Below are 26,406 nucleotides of genomic sequence, written 5' to 3'. Positions count from 1 at the left end.
GGGGGAAAAACGCTCCTACGCCAAAAAGGAGGAGTTGCTGATCAGTGGCGCACTTACGTGCGATGCTGATCAGTACTCAGCGGCGTTAGGGCGCAAAAAAAGTAAAAAAAAAAAAAAAATCGGGGAAAAAAAAAAAAAATCTTTTTAACCCAAAGCAACTGATCAGTGAATGATATTCACTGATCAGCCGCTAGGGGGCAGTAGAGAGAAGATTGCCGGAGATTACCAAGGCCCGCCGAACACGAAGACCCGAGTGTTTCCGAAGATTTCCGACGCTGGACGAACAAACCCGGAAGCGACGCGAAGAAGATGCGAGGACGGCGCGGACTGAAGATCTTCGCTCCGGACGGCCAGATCAGGTGAGTATGGTACACCTGCACCACACACACCTGTTCTGCACCTCTCAGCTACCTAGCTGAGGGCTGCAGAACTCGGCAACACTGTTTTTTACGTTATGATCGCCGTGATGGGCCGGCCGGTACTGGCCGGCCTATCACGGCAATCGTGGGGGTGGCATCGGCGCCATCTTTGTTGGGGACACTAATGGCGATTGGTGCTATCTCGGACAGCACCAATCGCCATTGCTTTCCAGGCCACCGGGTCACCGATGACCCGGAAAGCTGTTTTCAGCTGCTATATGCTGATCTGTATTGATCAGCATATAGCAGCGATCGTCGGCACGGGAGGGGTTAATCACCCCCCGTGCCGACGAGCAGAGATGGCCTGCTATACATTATAGCAGGCCATCTTCCCGGACCGCTGTGTGTGAACACACAGCGATCGGGGAAACATTGGGCGTGCGTATACGCCCGTTTGCGTTAAAGCCCACCCTGCGGGGGCGTATACGTACGCCCAATGTCGTTAAGGGGTTAAGCGTTGACAACCTGGTGAGGCTTTACATACAGTACAAGGCTATGTTCACACTACGTAAGTTCCGCAGAAATTACGGCCGTTGCTACAAAGGCCGTAATTTCTGCGGTACTTACCTTGTGCTGCAGACTGAGGGAATCCCGGCCGAAGTGTATACACATAGTATACACTCCGTCCGGGATCTCTAACGGCCCTGTAGAAAATTGACATGTCAGTTTTCTGCGGCCGTTATTCAGTGAATTGTGGCCGCAGAAAACCCTGTCAGTTTACACAATGGAGCGAGCGGCTGCGGCCACATGCTCCATTGTGTGCAGTGGGGAGTTCTGATGCAGGCGCACACTGATGCGCCTGCATCAGAACCCAGCGGCGTGAAAGATCATCCGAACGGTACTGCAGTCCCACCCGGGTCACGGAACGGCCGGTCTCATACTACAGGTGACCATAGCCCAATAGAGTGTGTATAAAGTACAGTAGTAGTACAGTCAGTTCACCACCATCTCCCATACTTTACAGTGCTGGAGTGGGGGTAAAGGATGAGTGAGGAGATTGTGCACTATTGTACTATGGCAGTACTACTGTTCCCTACTGCAGTAAGCTGGGCCCTTTCAATGCAATTAAGTACTGTAGTTAAATATTGGTAGGTGCTGGAACCAATTAAGCACATTTAGACTATTTCCTGTGGAAAACCTCTGTCCAGTTCCCAAACTGCCTTCCAGATTAAGTTTGAGAACAGCGGTAACACTGTATATTAAAATCATTTCTGAAAGAATCTACAGGTTTCCTGCTAAGCTGCACAAATATAAAAAAATGCAACACCCCCCCCCCCAGCTCTGCCCCGTTTTAGGTGTTTTCCCAGTAAACTGGTGGCTATGTTGGGATTTTTTTTTTGTCAATCTGGTTCAATTATGGCATTAATAAGTTGCATTACGCCAAAATCATAGGGACAATTCCTGAAAAGGATGAAACTGGATTGTGCTGGGTCTGGAGTCCTGGTGCTAGTGTGCTAGGGAGAACCAAACATAGGTCATCTACTAAGTGTGTATATGTGTGTTATCCACCCCACTCAGTGCTGCCCCATTTCACTGCACTTCAAAACACTTCTTCTCAACCTTGGCATTGTTCATGTAGCTCAGTCTGTGGCAATGGTTACAAGTGAATGAATTGTGCTTTAGCTGTGCATATGCTCTTTTGTTCCATTCATTTGGATGACATTTGCCTTAAGTTTTTTGAATGGGGGATACTTATGGATTACGGGGATTTGGATAATGAGAAAACACCTTTAGGCTATGTTCCCACTTCAGGAACATAGCAGAGAAAGGCAGCCATCTCATAATATAGTTGGCTGCTTATAATAATTACGATCAATATTAGCGTCCGTCTACATGGAAACATAGCCTTAATGGCACATCTAACTGGAATAGCCATTGCTTAAGGGAGAAGTCCAGCAAAATTTATATTAAAGTATTGTATTGCCCACCAAAATTACCACTATAAACTAATTACGTGAAATGCACATAAAGTGTTTTTTTCCCTGCACTTACTACTGCATCAAGGTTCCACTTCCTGGATAACATGATGATGTCACGACCCGACTCCCAGAGCTGTGCGGGCTGTGGCTGCTGGAAAGGATGATGGCAGGAGGACACAGAGGGACACAGGGCACTGGAGGGACGCTGAGCATCCCCCTGCCATCATCCTCACCAGCAGCCACAGCCCGCACAGCTCTGGGAGTCGGGTCGTGACATCACTATTTTATCTAGGAAGTGATATCACCATTTTATCCAGGAAGTGAAGCCTTGATGCAGTAGTAAGTGCAGGGAAAAAAGCACTTTATAAGCATTTCCCATAATAAGTGTATATTGGGGATTTGTATAACTTTTGGGGTTTAATACAGTAAATATATATTTTCGATGGACTTCTCCTTTAACACAGCAAGCATATTACATTAAAAATAGATTTTATAGGGACCAGTTACCCTTCACTAAGGAATATTTTTGGCCCTATCATTGAAGTGTGAATATAATGCTAGTTAAAAACATTAGCTTGTTGCCAATGTAACTGTTTGGGTTTTAAATGGAAAAGAAAATATTTAACTGTCTGTTCCTAATTTTCTTGGAATAAGGAATGCTAGGGGTAACTTAAACTCTTTCTCCTGGAACCAGTTTATTAATAGAAAATTTGGGAAGATTCTAGGGATTTTTTTTCATGTATTGATCCTAGTAAATGTCAAGGTAAGAATGCATATAAACATCAATCTTTCCCCAAACTTCCAAGCTGATTATTTTTCACAAAAGCTACATTTATAACTACCAGTTGTTATGGTATCTCTACAAAGATATATGCAAATGTTTAAAGGGCATAAGAGTACAGAGCAGTTATAGTTCATCTCTAATAACATGTATGTGTTTGGTATCTTAGCTCTCTGTAAGAAAACACATAAAGCTTCTGAGAAAGCTCTGACCCCACACATATCATTATAAGTATGGTGGTCCCTCAATTTACAATGTCCTCGGGGTACAATATTTTTAGCATACAATGGTCCTTTCTGGACTATAGTAACTTGAGACCAGACTTGATGATGATGATTGACTAATGAAAGTGGCCATTTTACTGGTAAAACTCCAGTATTACGGAAGTGCCTGCACTTGTTGGCTGTCTAGTATCTCCTCTCTACAGTACAGTTTTATACTACATGTCCTGTACTGCATCTGCTGTTTACCTGTGCCAGGATCAGTTGCTCCTTTGGGCACCAGGTGAGGGCAGCTTTATATGTATGGGACCATGCCAGAATTGTAGCGGGCTCTTGCATTAACCATATAAGTTACCAGATCATTTTCATTTAAATCCTTTTTTTTTTCTTATTTCGGGATGGTATTTTGGGGGTGTCAGAACTAATATTCATAGGGTTCTGGTTCCAAGCTACAATATTTTCAACATAGTTGAGTCAGTACCAATAAATATTGTAACTTGAGGGACCACTGTATATATATAAGTATGATTTTCAATTATGCACATTTTGCCCAGAGCAAGGGCATTAACCCCAACACCTTCTCAGCTGTCAGCAAGTGTCTCTGATTGCAGATCAGTCATCTGTAGGCAGTTTATGTCTGAAAAAACCCAAAGAACCCCAGTGTGTTGGAGCTGTGGTCTTGGGGTAACTTACCAGTCTACAGACCTGCCATTAGCTCATTCTTTGGTTTCAATCCACTGATGGACATTAAATATAGGTCTCTATTTTTTTTTCTCATTATTGTATTATTTTTAAGGCTATATTCACACTCAGTATTTTTGCTCAGTATTTTGGTCAGTATTTTGCAACCAAAACAAGGAATGGATTCAAAACCCAGAGAGGCCATGTTCACACATGGATGGCCATCATTTAATGGCAAATAATGTCCATTATTTCAAAATAGCAGCACTTATTTGCCATTTAAATGGTGGCCATCCCACAGGGATTTGAATTAAAGAATTAACTGATGGCAGGTCTGTAGACAGGTGAGTTACCCCTAGACCACAGCTCCAACACATTTGAGGTCAGAGATTCAACTATATCTGAGTCTTGCTTTTAGACATAACCTGCCTACAGAGGACTGATCTGCAATCAGAGACACTTGTTTACAGCTGAGTGCGCAAAAGGAAGAATTGATTATTCATGAAGAGGGAGGAGGAAGTAGTGGTGAGACATGTATAGTGTGGCACAAACAACCCATCTTTGACATTTCATTACAGTAGGAGACCTGAGATTGTGTTTTATCCACTATACGGACAAATTACCAAAAGGCACCATGCTCACACGGAAACTGCCAGCTACAGCACACTGTCAGCACATCAGGTAGGGCCCTGGTGCTGACAGACTATGTTTAACATGTCTACATTTTGACAGGAGCTTTTAGTAATATGTTTGAACTATATATTGCATATCAAGTATTCACAAAGGAAATATGCTCTAATTTGTCACTGCGTGTGTCTGGTTTAGAGCACAGAAGATCATTCAGTTATTCACATGTGACTCTAATATGGTAACTACCTTAGCTAACATTAATGATATTAGCAAATTTACAAACAAGGTTAAAGAAGGGGCAACTCAGAGGAGCTCAGATTTTAATTGAAGTGTCATAGGACTCCAGATCTTTTCAACAATTCCTTATAAGCATCATCATTTTATAATGGACCGAAAAGGACACATTCTTACTATAAACCACTGGATCCACAAAATGAGGCAGGAAGAACATGTGCACAAAATGGTTTACATACTGCCCTATATTGAAATCTATGCATCATTGTTATACTTTATATGCATAATTTTGTATTCTCTGCCCAATGTCTTCTGAACTTAATAATTATCTTTCTCCGACACTAAAAACATGGGGATGATCTCTAGTCAAAGTCAGACTTCTGTCCTGTACATATGATGACCACACAGTAAATCCATTTTATTTCATACATTACATACATACAGACACAAAGGTTCCCACAGTGCCAACCCCCCATAAAGCTGAGCAACTGATAAAAATGAACAACTAATGAGGAGACTGCACACTGCCAGCAATAATAATAATTATAGCAAGTAATTACAAGGGTATTTATTATGCAACATGTTTTACTACAAACTTCCCAAATAGGTATCCTAGTAGAGATGAGCGAACCTTGAGCATGCTCGAGTCCAACCCGATCGTTCGGCATTTGATTAGTGGTGGCTGCTGAAGTTGAATAAAGCTCTAAGGTTTTCTGGAAAACAGCCAATGACTATATATCCATGTTTTCTACATAGCCTTAGGGCTTTATCCACCTTTAGCAGCCACCGCTAATCAAATGCCGAACGATCGGGTTCGGATGGACTCGAGCATGCTCGAGGTTCGCTCATCTCTATATTCTAGTTCTCCTGTACACTATATTCTCATGTATCCACTACCATATGATACACTAATAACAGATTACTTAAGCAGATATGCTTAACATTGTGTGGCACTCTGCCATATGCCACTGACTTGCGTTTCAATTGTTTGTCTTCTTTAGGAGTTGCCTTTTAATGTTTGGACTTGCTTGTATATACCTAACTAACACTTAGTGACAGTCAGGAGAGTTCCATACCCATTAAATTGTTGGTTTTAGAATCCAACATTTAGTGTTTCTTTCCTCCAACATATAACATTGGGGACTGTTGAACTTTGATCTTAAGTCTATGACCAGTTCTGAAGCACCATGACCAAACGTGACTAAAAACCATTTCTTGTCCAACAATATTGAGCTATCCAGTTGGGTTTATGGGTGTCATGAAGTTATTGATTAGCGGTGGCTGCTGAACTTGGACAAAGCTCTAAGGTTGTCTGGAAAACATGGATACAGCCAATGACTATATCCATGTTTTCCACATAGCCTTAGGGCTTTATCCAACTTCAGCAGCCACCGCTAATCAAATGCCGAAAGTTCAGGTTCGGATGGACTCGAGCATGCTCCAGGTTATCTCATCTGTAATGATAAACCAACTTTAAGTCTGGCATTTGTAGACAACTCTTTGAGCTCTTTTTCTTATTTTCTATGACTTAGTGTATATTCTGTATAACTGCTGATTCCACCTGCTGTGCTGGGAACTGAAATGTAACCATTCACTTGAAGTACTTCCCTGTAGCTCAGGTGACAATGCAGCTGCTATACCATCCTTTCTAATAGCCTCATTGTTTCTACATAGTCTGTCTCTATGTTAAGAAGTCCCTTGGTCAAAATAATTTTGCCCTAGAGAACCCACATTTTGCATGTGTCCAATATAAAGACAGTGGGGCAGCTTTATGTATATATGTTTTTAGCAGGTATCTGGTGTAAATACATGGAAAAATATGGCGTTCTGGCCAAACACATTATTTATAAATCCTGTACACCTTTTCCCAATACATATAAATTTGTTTAAAAAAAGTTAACAGTACTTCAAAGCCTCGCCAAGGTACACACATCACTTTTCTACCTATGTAGGGTAGATGTACTTACTGGGGCACTGTTTGCACAGTGTGGCGGTATTAAGAACTTATGCTTGGAATTAGATTTGGTTTTTACTAATTGGTATGGTAGATATTGGAATATGATCCCAACCAGTACAGTTGTTTCTACCTTGGGTGCATCTAGTCAACCGGCAGACTACCTATCTAAAAATAGGGAGTAAGGTATTGATTGAATAGACAATAGCCATTATTTTTGTGCCTATATACTGTAGCTAGTGATAATGATTCATCCAATAGAACATTAACGCTTATAAACTGTATACAATGAATGATGTCCTCTTTATACTAATTTATTCTCCTTGAGTACATCATTTTGATGCATTGTTGGGGGAGGGGGATTATCATAAACTCATGTGGTATAGTTTTGTACTTTCTTTACATGTTTTGTTTGTTTTTTTTTAAGTTACACACCTATGTTTTACAAAATATCTTGTGACTGAAATATTTAAGTCAATTAGGACAACGTGGCATTCACCATATAACTGAACAGAACTATTTACATATCATCTATGAATTCCTACAACTGAGATGACCTTTTCTCACCTGATTTGATCCAAAGAAAAAGTGTTGTGAAACGTGAAAATATATATAAATATATATATATATATATATATATATATATATTTTTTTTTTTTTAAAGATTGTACCACGTTTTAGTGAAATTGTGCAGATGGCTCTGGTGCTTTACTGGATGTAGTGAAGCCCCCAATCCCACTAATACTAGTGGTCTCCTACAAACAGAAACTGACATGCCAGTGCAGGATGCTCCAGTGTATCACTGACCTACATCCCCCCTCCCTTTGGATTTGACCACTTAGCACACATTCATGTATTCACAAGTTTAAATCTACACGTTGCAGCTGAAATTGAATTACATTTACACCTACACAACCTCAGTCCTTAAGGGCATCAATCCATATTACTTCTATGAAAACATATAGTCTGCTGTGGCATCATTTCATTTTGAAATTCTCTTACATATTACATTTTATACCAACAGACACGTCATCTTCTTTTTGTACATTGTTAACTCTATTTTTTTTTAAAGCATATCATTATGCATGATTCCCTTATGCAGTTATAATTCATTAGATTTTTGTGTTTTTATTTTTAGAAATTAGCAAAAAAAAAAAATAAGATTAACAAACTTTTTTTTTCAGTTTTAAAACCTAAAAAAGTTATTAAAAAAACAAATGATTTTAAAATCATAGTCTACACAGCAAAACTTACCGTGGTCACTATTGGTGGCAGTTCCACAAGTTTGTAAGAACTGACTTCAGAATCATTCCAGGTGCTCACAGACTCCAGTATCTTGGTGCAGTTAGCATCTTGAGGTGGGCAGGTGATGCCTTTTCGTATTGGAAGGTAGTTCATGCTTGGATCAAGATAATTGCTGGGCTCTGCTGGGCTTCACTGTGTTTACCAAGTCTATATTATTTTTAGCTTTGTCTGGAGCTGAGATGTGAAGTGCTTATCTGTGCAGCTGCAGATAGCTGTCTTCGTGTGCTGCTGGGAGGCAGAGATTCAACCTCCCCTTAAATATAATAGCATGTACTGTCTGCACATGCTCACTCAGTGCCTGGGCTCATTCACACTTCAGTTATATTCCACCACTCATAGACACTGTAGGGCTGTACTCTTCACAATCTCAGCAAATTAAAAGTAGCAATGCTTTGGAGTTTATTTAGTATTAAAATGGTTTAAGGTCAACTAATGGGTCTTGGGAAAGGTGAAAATTCATCACTTTTGTTTCCTTGGGGTAACATATTTCACATATTGTGTCATTAGGTAAGTAACCTTGTATGTGAATGGTTAGATAACCAGCCTAAATATCGAGGCTAAAGAATAGAGATCAACGAGGAGATGATTACCGTATAGCTGGAATTAGGTCATTATTAGCACCAGGAGAATATCTATAGCATAACATGTTTTGGAGGTATGAAAGAGAGAGCGAGAGATGTGAGGTAACCAGCACTACTGCCTATGTGTACAAAGGCTATTTTGCTCTGAGGAACATATATGGGATGCAGAATCTGGAGTCTGATGGGAAGCCCAACAGTTGTGAATGGTGCTGTATAATGACTGGAGACTTTTTTTTATAAGTCTTGAATAGTGCCCACCATATTCTTATGCAAAACCATTTAAAGTCCTATTGATTTGGGTATCATGAGATGAGATTCTCAGTTGTCTTTCTCCACAAACCATGGCAAAGGAACAAAACAAAAACTCACCCTATATGGTTAAAGTGAATGAACCACTAGGTACATCGCTTAATTATTTTTAACATGAACAGACCGGTGCAGGAGCAAGGATGCTGGTGACGTGGTCCTTTTTTTGAACCGCCACCCGTTCCTGCACACTGCGCAATTCTATTTTTGAGCACCAGCCCGACTTGAAGCACTGGGGGTGGGCCTGCCGGCCCCCAGTGTGATGATCTCCCCTCTCCTCTGTGACGTGGCTCCATTAATCTAATGTAAAGGCATCACAGAGGGGAAGGGGTTTCGTCACACTCGGGGAAAATTGTGGCACCAGCATCCCCGATGTAGTGGTACATTCGCTTTAACATTATTGGGGCATCATCACATTACACCTACAAGAGCTTTTAGGACATTTCATTCTAAATCCAAAGGAAATAATATGGAGTAAACCCCTCTCCACCCTTTTCAGACAATAGCATCAACTCTTTCTATAAGAGTTTAATGTGTGTCAGTAAAAATTTGCCCGTTTTTCCAGAAGAGCATTTTTAAGTTGGATAAGATAACCTTGATCGCAATGTCCATATTTTTTATTGAACTTGCTTTGTGCCCTTGGAGAACAGTCATGCTAAAACAGAGAAGGACCCAACCCAAACTGTTCCTACAAAAAAAGGATACGATTGTCTAAAATGTCTTGGTATTCTGAAGCTTCCGCGACTGTGCCTGTTAGCACCTCGGCGAGGTCCTCGGCTTGTGGTATACATCTGAGACTGCGCTCTTTGCCATAAATTGATATTTGTATGTTTCATCTGCACCAGTCTGAATACTGCTCCTTCTACTTTAGCAATTGTTTATCTACCACACCCATCTCTTCCCCACCTAGATCCCTACATTCAGTAAATAGTTGTCTTGCTTTGATTGACACTCTAACTTTTCCAATTATCTTATACCTCCTTGGTCTATTAACCCTTTGCTAGCTATTAGTCTTTTCTTGTTAATTGTGCTATTGTATCACTCATGTCTTTGATCTCTGTCTGCTATAGCTACCTGACAGTTACCTTACTTTGGCTTATTGTACCTTCGCTATTTGGATCTTGCTTTAGTACCGCGTTGGTCATTTGCTTTTGACTATAGATGAGAGAACCAAACCCGTCAAACCTGGGTTCATTTCAAACTTTGCGAAACCAAACAAACCAAATTTTTGACCGAGTTTAATTGTACCTTTAAAAAAAAGGCTGTTTTTTATGTTTTAGGACAATGGCATGAGCATGGGATTATCCCAAATCACTTTTATTACTGTCTAAAGTACAGGAAGAACCAAGATCTTCCTCCCCTCAAGGGAAAATAAATTTACAAAGACCGGAACCAAACTATTCTACTACTGCCACACAGGGTTTGAAGTTCACCACAAAAGCCTCCAGAGACCTGAGGCGCCACCATGTTCGGTGAGTCCTATGCTCCCATGAGAGATCATGACCTTGTCTTGAGAGTAGAAGGAGTGTGATCAGTTGCCGCCAGTGTGATGAACAGTGAGCAGTGCAGCCTGGACGCTCCCGCTCATAATGCATACACTCAGCAACCACACTGCCCTAAGGCCATCATGACCAGCTGAGGTGACAGCGAAAACCCAGCAGATTTTCCCAAGCAGCCTTTGGAGCTTTGGAGCACAGACACAAGCAGAGGTCTCTGAGCCCCAGGGGCCCCATTGAGAGGTAGAGAGCCTCAAAACAACCTGGCGCCCACCATGCCAACCAGAACTAACAGAGTTGGTCTAAAATTAGGAAGGGGCATAAATGGGAAATGAGCAGGCTGATGCAAACGCCCAGTTCTAGTGAGCCTCCCCCAGGGCAGAGAGAGGCAAAGTCACCGAGTTTGACGAAACCAAAGGTTATGGGTTCATCAGGGATAAAACACATCAGACAACTCTATTCCCAAAAGTGGTACTACCTCCCTGAACACCTCCATAATTTGACACCAGGAGAGGAGGTAGAGTACACACTATGATAGGGCCGTGAGAACAGTGTGCAGCAGCCATTACCATCCGGGGTTACTCTCCCTGAGATGATGCCATCCACTACTCCATCTTGGCATCTCCTACCACAGAGGATGCTATCTTATTGATCAGCCCATCTACTGAAGATAACCTCGCAGGGGCTGAGGGAGAAATGGTTCCTATTGGGCCTAGGTCATTAGCATCTATCATCTAAAAGAGGAGAAATCTCAGTCTTTCCTTTATGACCTGTTCTCATTTTATAGTCTGTTCCTGGTTTTGGCTTCAATAATTTGTCAGATAAATCTCTCAGTGTAAATGCAGCTTAAAGCTATGTTCATACAATGTAATACAGCGGGTGAAGTTTTATATGGCCACTTTTTTACATGAGCTCTGACAGCCACAGGAATATTGTTTCATTCATATTTGGATTGCGGGCACATTGGTGTGCCTGCAATCCAATTAGCCATTGATTTCAATGCTGACTGTGACCAAATCTGAAACTGTGTGTGTACTGGTTCAGACTACAGCTGCTGTCAGCGCTACTCTAACTGCATAAAATAGACATGATCATTATTTTCTGGTAAAACAATGATGGTAGTGGATGCACTGTGTGCACTGCTATGGCCGTTACTCTATTGAAATCAATTAGAAAGTACAAATTCTTTTAACTATGGCCGTGAAAAGAACGGCCATAGTTAACAAAGTTTGTACAATGTGTGAATGTAGCCTAAGGCTGAGCCAGGTTAGCTTTGCCTATTACAGGCATATTGCATTGCAGTGCAGATCAGCACTGCAATGCCATTTGCCTATAATCAGGCTATATCAAAGTCTCTATGGTGGGACAATAAAATAAAGTAGAAAAAAAATAAATAAAGTAAAATGCACACATAATCCCCCATAGCCCCCAATACAAGAATAAGTGTAGAAAAGTAAATACTAAAATAAAAAAAAATGTGCATATTACCAGCATCCACAACTATGCTGGCAATGAGAAAAATGCTAATGATATCCTTTTTTCATGAAAAATCAGTTTTACTTGCACCTCACCAATATCAAGGGTATCAGCCGTAATAGAGAAAGCCCTGAGGTAACTACAAGTATCACTATTAACCAACGAAGTGCAGCCCCTTCACAACCTCTACAACAGACCACAGAAGTAAAAGGATAGAGAGTTAATTCAGAGGACGGCCCGTGAAAAGACCTCTCTGTCACATTACTTCTTCCCCTCAAAATCTAGTTTGCCGCAGCTTTCACCTGAGGTCTCTGTGCTAGGTCCCCTTGGGTCTAAAAAAGTGCCAGTGCTGGTGCTGCCACTTCCAGATGTCTGTTCTATGTCCCTATGGGTAAAATACATTGCCCCTAATGGTTCTGCCACTTTGAAGTGTCCGCTGTCCTGGAAAAACCTAAGCCCACCGCCGGGTGGGGTGGACTTGCTGCAGCAGATAACCCCCAGGTCCCTTCCCCTGGCTTGGCTTGCTAGCGATGGCCGGTGAGGTGCAGCAGGAGACACCTAGGCTGGCAAGCTGGATTGCAGCAGAATTCTCAACTGGAACTTGGGCAACAGTCACAGAGGGCAGGAACCACAGGCAGGAGTCACAGAGGGCAGGAGTCACAGGCAGGAGAGGTGAGACCACTATGCAAGGTTGCAATTGCAGAGGCTCCAACAGGAGAGCCAGGTAAAGCCAGGGTTTTAATAATGAAAGGCTGCAGGCTGCAGCTAATAAAGGGCGCATTGGCCCTTTAAATCTAAGCGAAGTAGGAGCAGGACCGTGTGAGTCGCCCTGCGGGGCTGTAGAGATGGCCGTGGCCATGACAAATGTGGTGAAAGTTAAATGCCCTGCTTGAGGATTAACATCTTTGGCACTATGACATTTTCCCTTTTTGTCACTGTAATAGCTGCTGCTGCCTCTTGAACCTATAGAGTGGGCTATAGGGCTCATGAACACTGAGCAAAAGACGAGGCACTGAAGAGGAATCCGCTCTTAAATTCTTCTTGAAATTCCTCCCGTAAAAGAATGAACAGGGCAATGTCTCATTGTGTTCAATGAGATTTCTGCAGAATTTCCAAGCAGAATTTTCTGCCGCAGATCGGCTTCCGCCCAAGGAAATGTGCACACTGAGCAATTCTAGCGGAATTCTGCCTGAATTCCGCCATAAAAAGCGGGCGGAATCCGCGTGGAATTCCGCCGGTGTAAGTGCAACATTGCTCCTTCCATAGAGAACAATGGGATTTCCGACTGCCCGTGCACACAGAGTAAATTTCTGTCCGGAATTCCGCGCGGATTCCGCATTCCGCCCAAAGAATGTACATGTCAATTCTTTCAGCGGATTCCGCTAGAGGAATCCTATAGAAGTCAATGGGGTTTGAATTCTGCTGGCAATTCCGCTTGCATTCCTCACGGATTCCTCACGGATTCCGCTCAAATTCTGCCAGAGCAGAATAGGCGAGGAATTTCAAGTAGAAATCTTTCAGCTACAATTCCTCGAGAATTGCTCAGTGTGCACATAGCCTTTGGCAGTATCTGCTAGAGGAATCCTATAGAAGTCAACGGGACTTGAATTCTGCTTAAAATTCTGTTTGTATTCTGCTTGCATTCAGCTTGAATTCCACTCAAATTCCACTCGAATTCAGCTCAAAATCAGCTCCTATTTCTGCTCGGAGCAGAATAGAAGAGGAATTTCAAGCAGAAATCTTCAAGCAGAAATTCCTCATCTTTTGCTCAGTGTGCATGAGACCATACTCTGTAAGGGCCCTTGCACACTGAGCAATTCTCGAGGAATTGTAGCTGAAAGTTTTCAGGCAGAATTTAAGCCCCCCATTGACTACTATAGGATTCCTCTAGCAGATCTACAGCAGAAAATTCTGCTCGGAAATTCTGCAGTGGGAACAACAGAGCAGAAAACCCATTGAACACAATGGGACTTTGCTCTGCACATTTTTTACGGGAGGAATTTCAAGCTGAATTTTGAGCTGAATTTGAAGCTGAATTCCTCGCCTTTTCCTCAGTGTGCACATAGCCTAATACTACCTCTAATATGGCTGCAGTCCTTTTCCTATTATAATGAGGTTCCTTTTGGCTCAGTTGGGATTGAACCCGAACTTCTTAAAAAAAAAATTTCAGTGAACGGATCGAACTGAACTTTTCAAAAATTCGCTCATCTCTAGTTTTGACCTCAGCCTGTTTGTTTGTTTGTCTTGTGCTTATTTTGTGTATCACGTTATGACATGGTCTGTCGCCCAGTGGCCTGCAGTCATCTAGGACTGTCTTAGGCAAGTAGGCAAGTAGGTGGGGACAAATTCAGGGTTCACCATCTGTGTCCTTTCCAGGCCAAACTCTACCTGAGGTTTATGGTAGAATAGCTAGCCCCATTTTCTTTGCTATTATGGCATGGAATATATCCAGGAACTTGCAACCCAGATGGAGGGCTTGGCAGGCCAGGTGGTAAAGCTGGCTAACCAGGTTAGTTTACTTGAGATGGACCTTGTTACCCGAGAGGAGGGTTTGGCAGGCCTGGTAGCTGAGCTGTGCCAAAAGAAAACCAGGCTAAGGCTTCTGAATCTGCCTCAGTTTCAGCCCCACACCCCGTTGCTGTTAGTGCCCCAAAACTCACAGTGTTGCTCCCGGATTGGACTATTGATCAACAGTCCAGTTCTTTTTTCCCTTGGCTCAGATAAGACGCTTCTGGCGTTGTTTATTGGTCAGGAGTGGCTTGACACATGGAATGCAACACTTGTAGCCTATGTCCTGCAGACGTCTGTATGTGGTGGCTTTTGAAGCCCTGATTCCAGCTGCAGTCCACTCTTTGTGAATCTCTCTCAAATTTTTGAATGGCATTTTTGTTACAATCCTGTTAAGACTGCGGTTCTCCCGGTTGCTTGTGCACATTTTTCTACCACACTTTTTCCTTCCACTAAACCTTCCATTAATATGCTTTGACACAGCACTCTGAGAACAGCCAGCTTCTTTAGCAATGAACTTTGTTTTGGCTTACCCTCCTTGTGGAGTGTGTGAATGACTGCCTTCTGGACATCTGTCAAGTCAGCAGTCTTCCCCATGATTGTGTTGCATACTGAACCAGACTAATGGTCCTTTTACACGGGACGATTGATTGTTCGTTTTTGCACGATAACGGTCAAATTCGAACGATAATCGTACGTGTAAACGCAGCGAACGATCAAACGATGAGCAAAAAATCGTTCATTTTGATCTTTCAACATGTTCTCAAATCATCGTTGATCGTTCGCAAAAAATTCGCAGATTGCTCCGTGTAAACATTCTTTCAGCGATTTCACCTATGTGTGAGATAAAAAAAAAAATATCTTTCATTCAAAATCGTTAATCGTGCGATCGGGCGAATTATCGCACCGTGTAAAAGTACCATAAGGGACCTTTTATAACACTTAGGAAGCCACTGCATGTGTTTTGGGTTAATTATTCTAATTTTTGGCTATAATCCATAATCATCAACTTTAACAGAAATAAACGCTAGAAAAAGTTCACTCTGTATGTAATGACTCTGAATTGAATTACTGAAAAAAAAAATTGTTGATATTCTTATTTATGGCAAACCACTGTATATACTACCTTGGTCTATTAACCCTTTGCTAGCTATTAGTCTTTTTTTGTTAAGCATGCTAGGTTATGCCTTGTGTCTTTGCTCTCTGTGTGCTATACCTACCTGATAGTTACCTTACTTTGGCTTATTGTACCTTTGACATTGCTCTTATGGATCTTGCTTTTGTATCGTGTTGTTTGTTATGTTTTTACTTTGACCTTTTTGATTATCCCTGTGTTTCTTTGTCCTTGTATATCACATTGTCGCAGATTAGGAACTGTCGCCCAGTTCCCTGCAGTCACCTAGGGCTGTCCACAGTAAGTAGGCAGGGAAAGTGGGTGGGGACAAGTTCAGAGTTCACCATTTGTGTCCACTCCATCCCATCCCCAGCCAAACTCTACCTGCAGTTTGTGACAGAAGTACCAGATTTGGTGATGTAAGACTTACATGCCGCTTCCCAGCCATGGTAATCCATGATATGTAGCTCCCCATACACACACATTTATGCTGATTTTAAAGCCAGATGACAATTGGAACCCCACAGTTTTGAATTAACAGCGTGTTTTATGGCTTTTATTCACTATGCCTACTGGGTAATTGTATGTTTTTTGCCATTTTGTGGCTGAGATGCACTGGTTTTTAAAGGCTTTCACAAATGTTTGCAAAGGCAGAAGTATTGATAGGTGCATTTTTTTATTATTTCTCAGATATTAGTAAATATGTCCCATTACTTTTGTCCATACAGTGTATGTTAGTGGCAGAAACAGGCTATTACAGCAACAGGTATAATACTTACCTCTGTCTTGTCAGATCACAACCTCTATGGAAGGTCACCGATAATACTGATCAATGCCATGCAATAGCATAGCATTGATCAGTATATGCAATCTAATGATTGCATGTAATAGTTCCTAACGCAAACTTAAAAAGTGTAAAAAAAAAAAAGTTTTTAAAAACACCACAAAACCTTTCCCAGAATAGAAGATTAAATTACCTCCCTTGCACATTTTACAAATAAAAATATGAAAAAAATGAACATATTTGATTTTGTAGCCTACATAATTGTCCGATTTATTAAATTCGAACAATATTGTTTTCATATGGTGAACAGTGTAAATTAAAAGTTATTTAAAAAAAAACAGGATTGCTATATCAGAAAAAAACTATAGATCTTGGTGCAAAGAATGAGCCCCCCCCCCCCCCCAAACAACCCCATAAGGGAAAAAATAAAATTGTTTTGACTCAAGGAGGCAAGGAGAACACTGCTTTATTATGATATGGACATCCATGCACAAATGAGCTTTGGTTATGAAGGGGTAAAATGACAGTAAGGGTCATCAACAAAAACTCTTACATCATATATATATATATATATATATATATATACAGTGGTACCTTGGTTTAAGAGTAACTTGGTTTAAGAGCGTTTTGGTTTAAGAGCTCACACTTTTTCTAAATTGTGACTTGGTTTAAGAGCATTGCTTTGGTTTAAGAGGTCCCTGTACTGGATGGGAGCGGGAGTGGGGGAGGGGCATGGTCTGCATAGCGGGGTCTACAGCACTGTACTCTGACCCAGGGTGTCTACCTCACCTTCCAAATCATAGCAGATCCACTTCAGGCTGGGGCTTGCATCAGGGGACAGGACTGTGGAGTAATCTCTGCATAGCTGTAACCCTTCTCTCCCCTGACAGAGAGTGCTGCATGTATGTGCCCACATCTGTCCTGCTCATTCCTTCATGCTCCCTGCAGTCTCCGTCAGCCCTTGTGTTTCCCATCCTCTCCATTACTGTACAGTAACTTATAATATCACATATTCTGCTGTCTCTGAATGTTTGTTTCATTTGTATTACATGTTTTTCAGAATAATAAATCATTATTTTTGGGGTGTGGAACCAATTGTCTGCATTTCTATGATTTGTTATGGGGAAATTTGCTTTGGTTTAAGAGTGGATTTGGATTACACAATCCCGGAACGAATTATGCTCGTAATCCAAGGCACCACTGTATATATATATATATATATATATATATATATATATATATATATATATTAGGGGGGAAGCTAATATAGTATAAATAGGTTTTTGTCTCTTTAAATTTCTTAGGCATCAATATCAGTTCAGTGTCAGTCTTTGTTTAGTGCCTTTTTCTGTGACAGAGTGGTAATATTAGTGAGTAACAGTGTAGTGGTAATGGTAGTAGTTGTAGTAGTTTGTATAATGTATTTTACTCAGTATTTACTCATGATATTTAATGGGGTTGTCAAGTCTTGGGAAAACAGGGATGCTTTCTTCCCAAAAAATTCACATCTCCCGGTCAGGGTGTGGTTTTGCATTCCAGTTCATTGAAGGGAATGGAGCTAAACTGCAATATGACTCACAACCTGGGGACATGTGTGGCGCTGTTTTTGCAAGAAATTAGCTGTGCCTTTTCTCCTTCTGGATAATCACTTTAACCCCTTTGCGTCAGTAACATGTATATATACGTTCCTACTGCACATACCCCGTGCAGTAGGAATTTATATATACGTTCCTGACACTGACAGGGTTATTGATGAGAGCAGAAGCGCTGCAGAGAGAGCCATCCTGCTCACATCAATGTCCTGGGTCACAGGTAATAAGAGTCAGCTGCGATCCCTTAAATGCCGCCATCTACAGTGATCGCGTCGTTTAAGGTGCTCAGTGACAGATCAAGCATCTGTCATTGAGTGATCGGGACCCCTGCAGCCAGGATTGCTGATTTTATTAAATTATATGTCACTAAAATATTCATAAAGAGCAATCAATATTTTTCTGCTGCACCAATATGATATTAATAAAAACTAGAGATCATGACGCAAAAAATGACACCCCAACCAGCCCTGTAGGTGGAAACATTAAAGCGCTATGGCGGGGAGGAACATTGCATTAATTTGACCCGGACTTTTGTGCATCAAAGGGCTCTGTCTTGAAGGGGTTAATTACTGTATGGTGATAGTACTTGGTCCAGGTATAGTGGTGTTATTTGATAACCATACATTCATATACATTTATGTACCATTTGTATAAATGTATTTATTACAAACAGGTAATGGCTGCATTATTTGTGCATTTACCCCAACTCATGTCATGTGTACTCTGTGGTTCTAATCAAACTTCCATTGGCATTTTGGCATTTCAGCATTTTGCTTTTCTCCCACCTGCTCCTCACTGGCAGGTTTTAGACGATTTGCAGGCAGTACACTTCCCTATGGATTATGTATCAGGCTGTAAGTACAGTAAGATTACAGCAATGGAAATGTCCTCTTCATTACGTAGCCTAGAGCTACTGCCTATACTCAGGAAATGCATGCTCCTAAGAACCTGGTCTGATAAATAGGAGAAAGACCAATCTGGGCCAAGTATGGTCACCGCTGCAGGACTGATGTAATAATAGGTAGCACTGTCTATACAATCAAAGCGCATAAACAAACAAACAAAAAAAATTCTAATTACATATATTAATAACTTCAGTGATTCTTTAGAAATGGATTCATCATAAACATATCCATTCATTTTGAGTTTTCAATACAAATGCAGTTAGTGAGTAGCATTGCTAACTCCCTATATACAGCTATGCCTTATATAAGTCAATGTAGTAATTGCTCATAAGGAACTAGAAAACACATTTATTTCTGAACCTTGGACTACCCCCTACCGTCACACATGAAGGTGTTTATAATTGTGTATTGTTGTTAACCTTCTATAGGTCTTTGTATTGTATAAACCACAGGAAGCAGCCATTCTATAGATATGTCATTGCCGATTATGCCCAGAATGTGCAGTGCCCTTGACACTTACTTAAGGTACTTGGATGTAAGTGTGTAAATATGGTGTCCTTGTACCACTGGCTTTGGATATAGATTTGTTTCATTAGTGCTGGCAATGTACTGTAATATATAGCATGCTATATAGCAAGCTTTGAAAAATGTCTATATACAAGGCATTTTTTAAAATTCTTTTATTTTATTTTTTATTGCAAACAAGTTTTGCATACTTTGTTGTCCATTTTCTCTGTTTGCCAACTCACAGTTTTCATACTAAATGCTAGGGAAGAAATGTGATGGGATACTTACTAAAACACATTATTGGCACCAGTAAGGCTTGCCCCACCTCCTGTCTTAGTTCTAGAAGTATGTAACTGGTTCTCTGAGACTTTCTGCTGTGCACAGGATTACAGACAGCAGTCAGTGACCGGTCAGAGAATTGCAAATATCATTCTTGTTCTGATTTATTTTGGGGCGGTGTGTGTGGCCAGGTTCTATAGCTCTTAGTAGTATGACTGGCAGGATTATAATAATACTTTGGTTGGTACTGTATTGGATCACAGGACTTATAATGATTTGGCACTGTATGTATTTGGTTTTGTAATGGGGATGTTACAGTTGGTTATGAAAAGGTTATAAAAACACTATGGCTTATCATGTTATTGCAGTGTCCCAGAACATCCCTCTTATCCTCTGTATATGCCTAATGGTGTGATGATGCAATGGCTGGATGTCACGTGACTGTGCCCTGTTGCCATGGTACCCCCAATGGTCATCGAGCTTTGGCTGGGGATTACCATGTGACTTCCTGTTCTACCTCAGTCTTATTCTCCACCTTCAGGGGACAAGTTCTGTGTTTGTCCTCTCTCCCTGCTAAGAGAGAGGCCTGCGTGTGCTCTGCTGCTCCAGTCCCCGGCTGTGTTCCTGTCTCAAGTCTCAAGATTCTCATCTGGGTGTCGATTCTTCAGTCATTCCTCTCATCATCTTCTCTAATCATCAACGGCAAGTATTTCATTCAAGTCTCATTCCACCCAGCATCTCATCCTCAGTTTCACTACTACTCCCATCATTCAGCACGCTACTCTCACAGCCTATTGCAGCATCACCCATTACTCTGCTTTATTTAAGTCTGCCTTATACCCGGTTGCATCCGGAGAGACTGTTGCTACTAGTTACAACCGTTACAATAAATATACAACTACCGTTGTTTCTGAATCTTGGCATTGGTGTGACAATTGGTGCCCTGACTAAGGACAACGAAGAATCGCATGCCCAGTATCCCCGTATGGTCAGGAGCCCGGTTTCCAGCTGTATCACCCTTGTGCCTTCACCGTGACAACCCTATACCCTACAGCTGCCCCGGTTCCTGCCTGTTAGCACCATCTACACTGAGGAGTGGCCCCTAGGGGCCAGGGCATCGCATTTGGCATCACGAACAGGATACAGACTACGTTGTGCCCGCTCCAGGTACCCCCCAGAGGCACACTACAACTCCCAGAAGGACTTTGCCTGGGGTGGTGTTGCCCAAAAGTTGACAGTTTGCTGCCTTATCATGGGGTTTGTGGATGTGCCCCGCAACCTCTTTGCAGCCTTCCCATGGGGGCCTACTACTCTGGAATTATTTGCTGCGCCATGCCCTAAAGCAGAAGGGGTTAATCACAATGCCGCCAAAGCGCGTGAATCGCCCAGCGCCACAGACTTTTCTGCGGTTTCTCCTGATTGGCTACTCGAGCCGGATGACGTCACAGTTGCTGGGCAGATTAGGGAGTCGATCTTTCTGCCCGCTCGCTCCTCCTTCTTCCTCCTGAAAAGCCCACCAGTGCGTAGCAAGATGGCGGCCCACGAGGAACGTTTGCCTGCAGCCGTGATACCAGAGCTGTCGAAGAGCATACCGCCACGTAATCCTGCCTGCTAGCACCGCGCCCATCCTACAGCGACACCAGCTGGGGCGCTGCCCCGTTGGACGACGAAAGTCACAGCCGGGCCTTTGCTAATCAAGACGGGGAATCCACGCCTAGTGCCAGCATCTTGCCGAAACCAGACCGTTTCAGTGCCTCCGACTCGGCCTTCTCTACCGGAGGATCCATGTCACCGAAGGGCGGTCCGTACGTAATTGACCCGACTTTCTTGTCCCCCGTCCCGGGCTTCAAAGTAAGGGACTCGACCAAGGCCTTAATCTCCCCAGGGCTGTGGCGGCCTCCAGGGTGTGATTCTCCGCCCTTACTGCAATGGGTGTTCGATCCAGGACATTCAGCAGGCCCTTGCTGCCCTGTCGTCTGCCACTAAAGCTGCGACCGCCATGCCCACTGCGGCACCTGCAGCTCCCAATACAGTGAGGCAGTCCACAGCAGCTAAAGCTACCTCTTCCACCACTTCAGTCACTTACCATGTGGCCCCCATCATCTCTCCTATCACCACAGTGGCGCCTAGCATTGTGGTCACCACTGCATCCAGCGATGCTTCTGCTCCAGGCCCTCCACGCTTCTACTACCCGTGGGAGAAGAGGAAGAAGAAGCCTACTCAGGGCCCTCCTGCATCCTTTCATTAAGCTTCACTGTGTTATCCACTGGAAAGATTCCCTCGAGCCAGTATTCTTCAGGACCTCGCAGTGTTCTTGTCTTCTATGTTTCCCTTCCTTGTGTCTCCATGGTTTGTCTATCCCTGTTTTGTCCCAACACACAGTAGTTGCTACACATAGTCATACTTAACATTTACATTTGTTCATACATATTGCACCTTGGATAACTTTTCGTGTGTTCGGCCTATCGAGTAATTGAGTGTATGATTGACCAGTATGCATGGGCGCCCAAATGTATGCTTGCTTTTGTTATTTTCTTCTTTCTCTTCAAGGTGTCCAAGTCACTTCGCACAAACACCCAAGACAGTACACAGGTCTTCACGTTCTTTTTCCAGTAGGGTAACGTATTTCATTGGAAACCTACTGTCCAAACTGTCTGGAATTTGAGGGTCACTCGCCAGCAGTTAAGTTGTCCTGACTTCCTGATGGTTCACGCACTAACTACCTGTAATCAGAGTACATTAGGCACCCCTAGGTGAAGTCCTGCCACTAGGGTTTTCTTTCTCTTCATATCTTCTCTTGTCACCTGTGTCTTGAGCGTGGGAAACACACATTTACATACTCACTCACACTAACATTCCTTCCTCTTGTCTTGTTGTCCTGGTCCTCTATGTTCATTCAGCCACATCTACCTCAACTTGTGGTTCGCCGAGGTCGGCTCTTTTCTAGTAGGGAGGTATGCAGTGTCCCAAAACAGCCCTCTTATCCTCACACTTTTACTATGACCGGTTCTGTTCTGGAAAACTATGGTCCACTGCAAACTGTGTGTATTGTGTCACCCCCTGCAGTATTCAGGTCTGCCATTTCATTCATTTTCTTGTATGTATATTCAGGTATCAGTGCCTAAAAGTATTATGTCGCCTCCCAGTGTTCAAGTATGATACTTCTCATGTATATTTCTCTGTATATGCCTAATGGTGTGATGATGCAATGGCTGGATGTCACGTGACTGTGCCCTGTTGCCATGGTACCCCCAATGGTCATCGAGTTTTGGCTGGGGATTACCATGTGACTTCCTGTTCTACCTCAGTCTTGTTCTCCACCTTCAGGGGACAAGTTCTGTGTCTGTTCTCTCTCCCTGCTAAGAGAGAGACCTGCGTGTGCTCTGCTTCTCCAGTCCACTGGCTGTGTTCCTGTCTCAAGTCTCAAGATTCTCATCTGGGTGTCGATTCTTCAGTCATTCCTCTCATCATCTTCTCTAATCATCAACGACAAGTATTTCATTCAAGTCTCATTCCACCCAGCATCTCATCCTCAGTTTCACTACTACTCCCATCATTCAGCATGCTACTCTCACAGCCTATTGCAGCATCACCCATTACTCTGCTTTATTCAAGTCTGCCTTATACCCGGTTGCATATGGAGAGACTGTTGCTACTAGTTACAACCGTTACAATAAATATACAACTACCGTTGTTTCTGAACCTTGGCATTGGTGTGACAATTGGTGCCCTGACTAAGGACAACAAGGAATCGCATGCCCAGTATCCCCGCATGGTCAGGAGACCGGTTTCCAGCTGTATCACCCTCGTGCCTTCACCGTGAAAACCCTATACCCTACAGCTGCCCCGGTTCCTGCCTGTTAGCACCATCTACACTGCGGAGTGGCCCCTAGGGGCCAGGGCATCGCATTATAGATATACTATACCTGGTAATGTTATGGAGTACTATTTTAGGTAGGGCAATAAGATTGGTTGGTTTTGTTATTAGCTTATGTTATGGAGTCACATTGAACATAAAAGCACAGGTCCATAAAGGCACAGATCCAACATCCAACATCCAACATCTTTGGGATAAACTAGAATGAAGACTGTGGGCCAGACCCTCTCGTCCAACTCGTCCACAGCAATGCTGTGATCAAGGCTCAGAGAGGGCCGAATTGTGTCTAGAATTTTTCTACGTTTTTTGTGTGTAACGATTTTATGAAATTAACACAATAAATACCGAATTTTATTAGACTGCTGGAATACGTTTCTTTTATCCATGCTACAACGCCTGATCACCCACAGGTGAGGTCCTTTGCACTCCTATTCCGGGAAAGAGAATAGCCAGCTATATTGCAGCAAAAAAGCATATATGGAGAAGAAGCGCAAAAAACTTTTGCTGTACCTCTCGTCCAACATTGATTTCTAACCTCACAAATGCTGTTCTGAAAATGGGCAATGATACTGTTAGTGCCCCAGGGAACAAAGAGACACAGAACAAGTGGGCCCTATGGCTTACACCCCCCACACTGTCCCTACCTACTGGCAGTGCGGGTCCTAACTGACCGTCCGCAACTGGGCATCAGCCCCTGCACTCAAATAAGTGCAAAACATAGGACACAAAATAAATAGTGCAAAGGGGCCGAGGAGAATACCAGACAAGCAAGGTACGAAAGCCAGAGATAGTAACAGAAAGGTACAATGGCAGTAGACAAGGCAAAGTCACACAGAAGGACAGGACCAAGAAGGCAGCAAGGAACAGAGGACCAGACAAATGGAGGACGAAAGCCAGAGATGCAACAAGGTAAACAGTGAAGCAAAAAACAGAGATAGTGGCAGGATGAACTGAGGACAAAGCAAGGAACACTGAGGACTAAGGAAGGAACACTGAGGACTAAGCAAGGAACACTGAGGACTAAGGAAGGAACACTGAGGACTAAGCAAGGAACACTGAGGATTAAGCAAGGTACACTGAACCAAAAGACAACAAAGGGAAAGAAACAGGCAAAGGGATCAGGAAACCAGGAATACAGACTATACTATCAAGAGCCGAGACTGAAGGGAGAGAGAAACCTATAAAAGGAGATTAAGTTCCAGACACAAAGACAGAGGTGAAGAGACCTGTCCATCAAAACACAGCAGAGACAATCATCGAGAAGGCAAGGCAAGTGCAGGGAGAACTAAGAAACATGGAATGGATCACAGAAGACATAAGCAAAGAATATAATAAAACCAGGAACGGACTTCAGGCCAAAAGCGCAGTCTTTGGCGCAGAGGTTGAATCTTCGCTGCAGAGGGTGGCACTAATGCCTTTTCACAATCATGACAGATACCCTCCATAATCTTTTAGGTCTATGAAGCTGTTATAACTGCAAAGGGGACTAACTCTAATGTGTTGGGATTTAGAATAGAATTTCCTAAAAGCTCCTGTTAGTGTAATGCATAAGTGTTCTGATACTTTTGTCTATATACTATATATCTTAGCTATAACCTAACTATAGTACATAGCAGGGCCAGACTGGGACTAAAAACAGTCCTGGCCCTTTGTGCAATACCCTTCTAGATAATCCCTACATCCCCCCAAAGGTAATTGCTCTCCACTGTGGGGAAACCATCCATGAGTAATTCTCACCCTGTAGGTAACCCCCCCCCCCCGTGTAGGTATTCCCTCCTGGTAATGGCATCCTGCCACCAGGCCAACTTGATCCTGGTGATGTGCATGGAAATAGAACATCACCAGGAGACAGAAAAGACTAGCCCACGAATGGGCCCGGCCCATCTGCCAACTGCCAGATATGCCAGATGACCAGTCCAGCCCTGGTACATAGCCATAGTATGCCTTAGCTATCACCTTTATCCAGATATTCTTTTCTTATAGCTGAACATCTTTTTATGTACCACATCTGCATTTCTGACATTTTCTTTCACATGAACACCTCCTATACATCCTGCGTGAAAATGATCACTCTACTAGTCTTACGGCATCTCCTAATATATCCAGTTTAAATTTGTGAAATTACTGCTGGTTCATTTCCAGTTCAGGAGATTGCACTTTAAAGTCACTGAAGCACCTATGATGCTGTCTTGCTTTGAGGATGACTGTGATATGATTGGCAAAATGATCAAATGCAGGAGTAATCCTCAAAGGTCATCCAAAAAAATCAGGAAATCATGTGTCTCCTTACCTCATTAGCACCAGCTTTGCTGTGCCATGCCATTCCATTCCATTCCAGACTGCTGAATTTCACTATATTACAAGCTCATAAACTGAGGGAATAGGAATAAGCTTAAAATAGGAGACAAGATAATACATAGCTCAGTAAAGCACAGGTGGCCATTGCTTTCTGTCAGTTTCTATAGCTGGAACTATTCAAGGAACATTCTGCATTTAATGAATGTTATAAGAGCAGGATATCCAGTTTACATGTACTGTACATTTAGGGTAAAAAAGGATTTATATAGAAAGTCCCATCATTGCACAATGGCCAACTCAATCAAAAATTGACTTTAGAAATTACATTTACCTATAATTTAGGAAATATAAGCCTTTGAAGTGTACCAGTCATCTTTTTTTTTTAAAGAAATCAACAGGAGGATTTGATCGCAAGCAGTTTTGCAATATACTCTCTTTATTTTTTATTTTTATGTATTCTATGTAGGGATGAGCGAACTTTTGAAAAGTTAGGAACTTTCGTGAAGTTTGGATTCGTACGAACCGAACCTAAAACGAAC

The 26,406-nt window shown here is 42.5% G+C and overlaps 1 protein-coding gene across 1 annotated transcript in view; it reads right to left on the bottom strand.

Annotated features, from left to right (window-relative positions):
* The window catches only part of OPN4 (opsin 4), a 56,275-nt gene extending 48,038 nt beyond the window's left edge, over positions 1 to 8,237 (bottom strand). The window contains exon 1 of the mRNA XM_069979188.1: positions 8,094 to 8,237. Coding sequence (XP_069835289.1) covers positions 8,094 to 8,237 — 144 coding nt within the window. The remainder of the gene's footprint in view (positions 1 to 8,093) is intronic.
* Between the last annotated feature and the right edge of the window lie 18,169 nt (positions 8,238 to 26,406).

Source organism: Dendropsophus ebraccatus, chromosome 8 (genome assembly GCF_027789765.1).
Source record: "Dendropsophus ebraccatus isolate aDenEbr1 chromosome 8, aDenEbr1.pat, whole genome shotgun sequence".
Lineage (NCBI taxonomy): Eukaryota > Metazoa > Chordata > Amphibia > Anura > Hylidae > Dendropsophus > Dendropsophus ebraccatus.
Note: the sequence above shows the minus strand (reverse complement) of the source record. Positions and strands in the feature narration are given on the sequence as shown.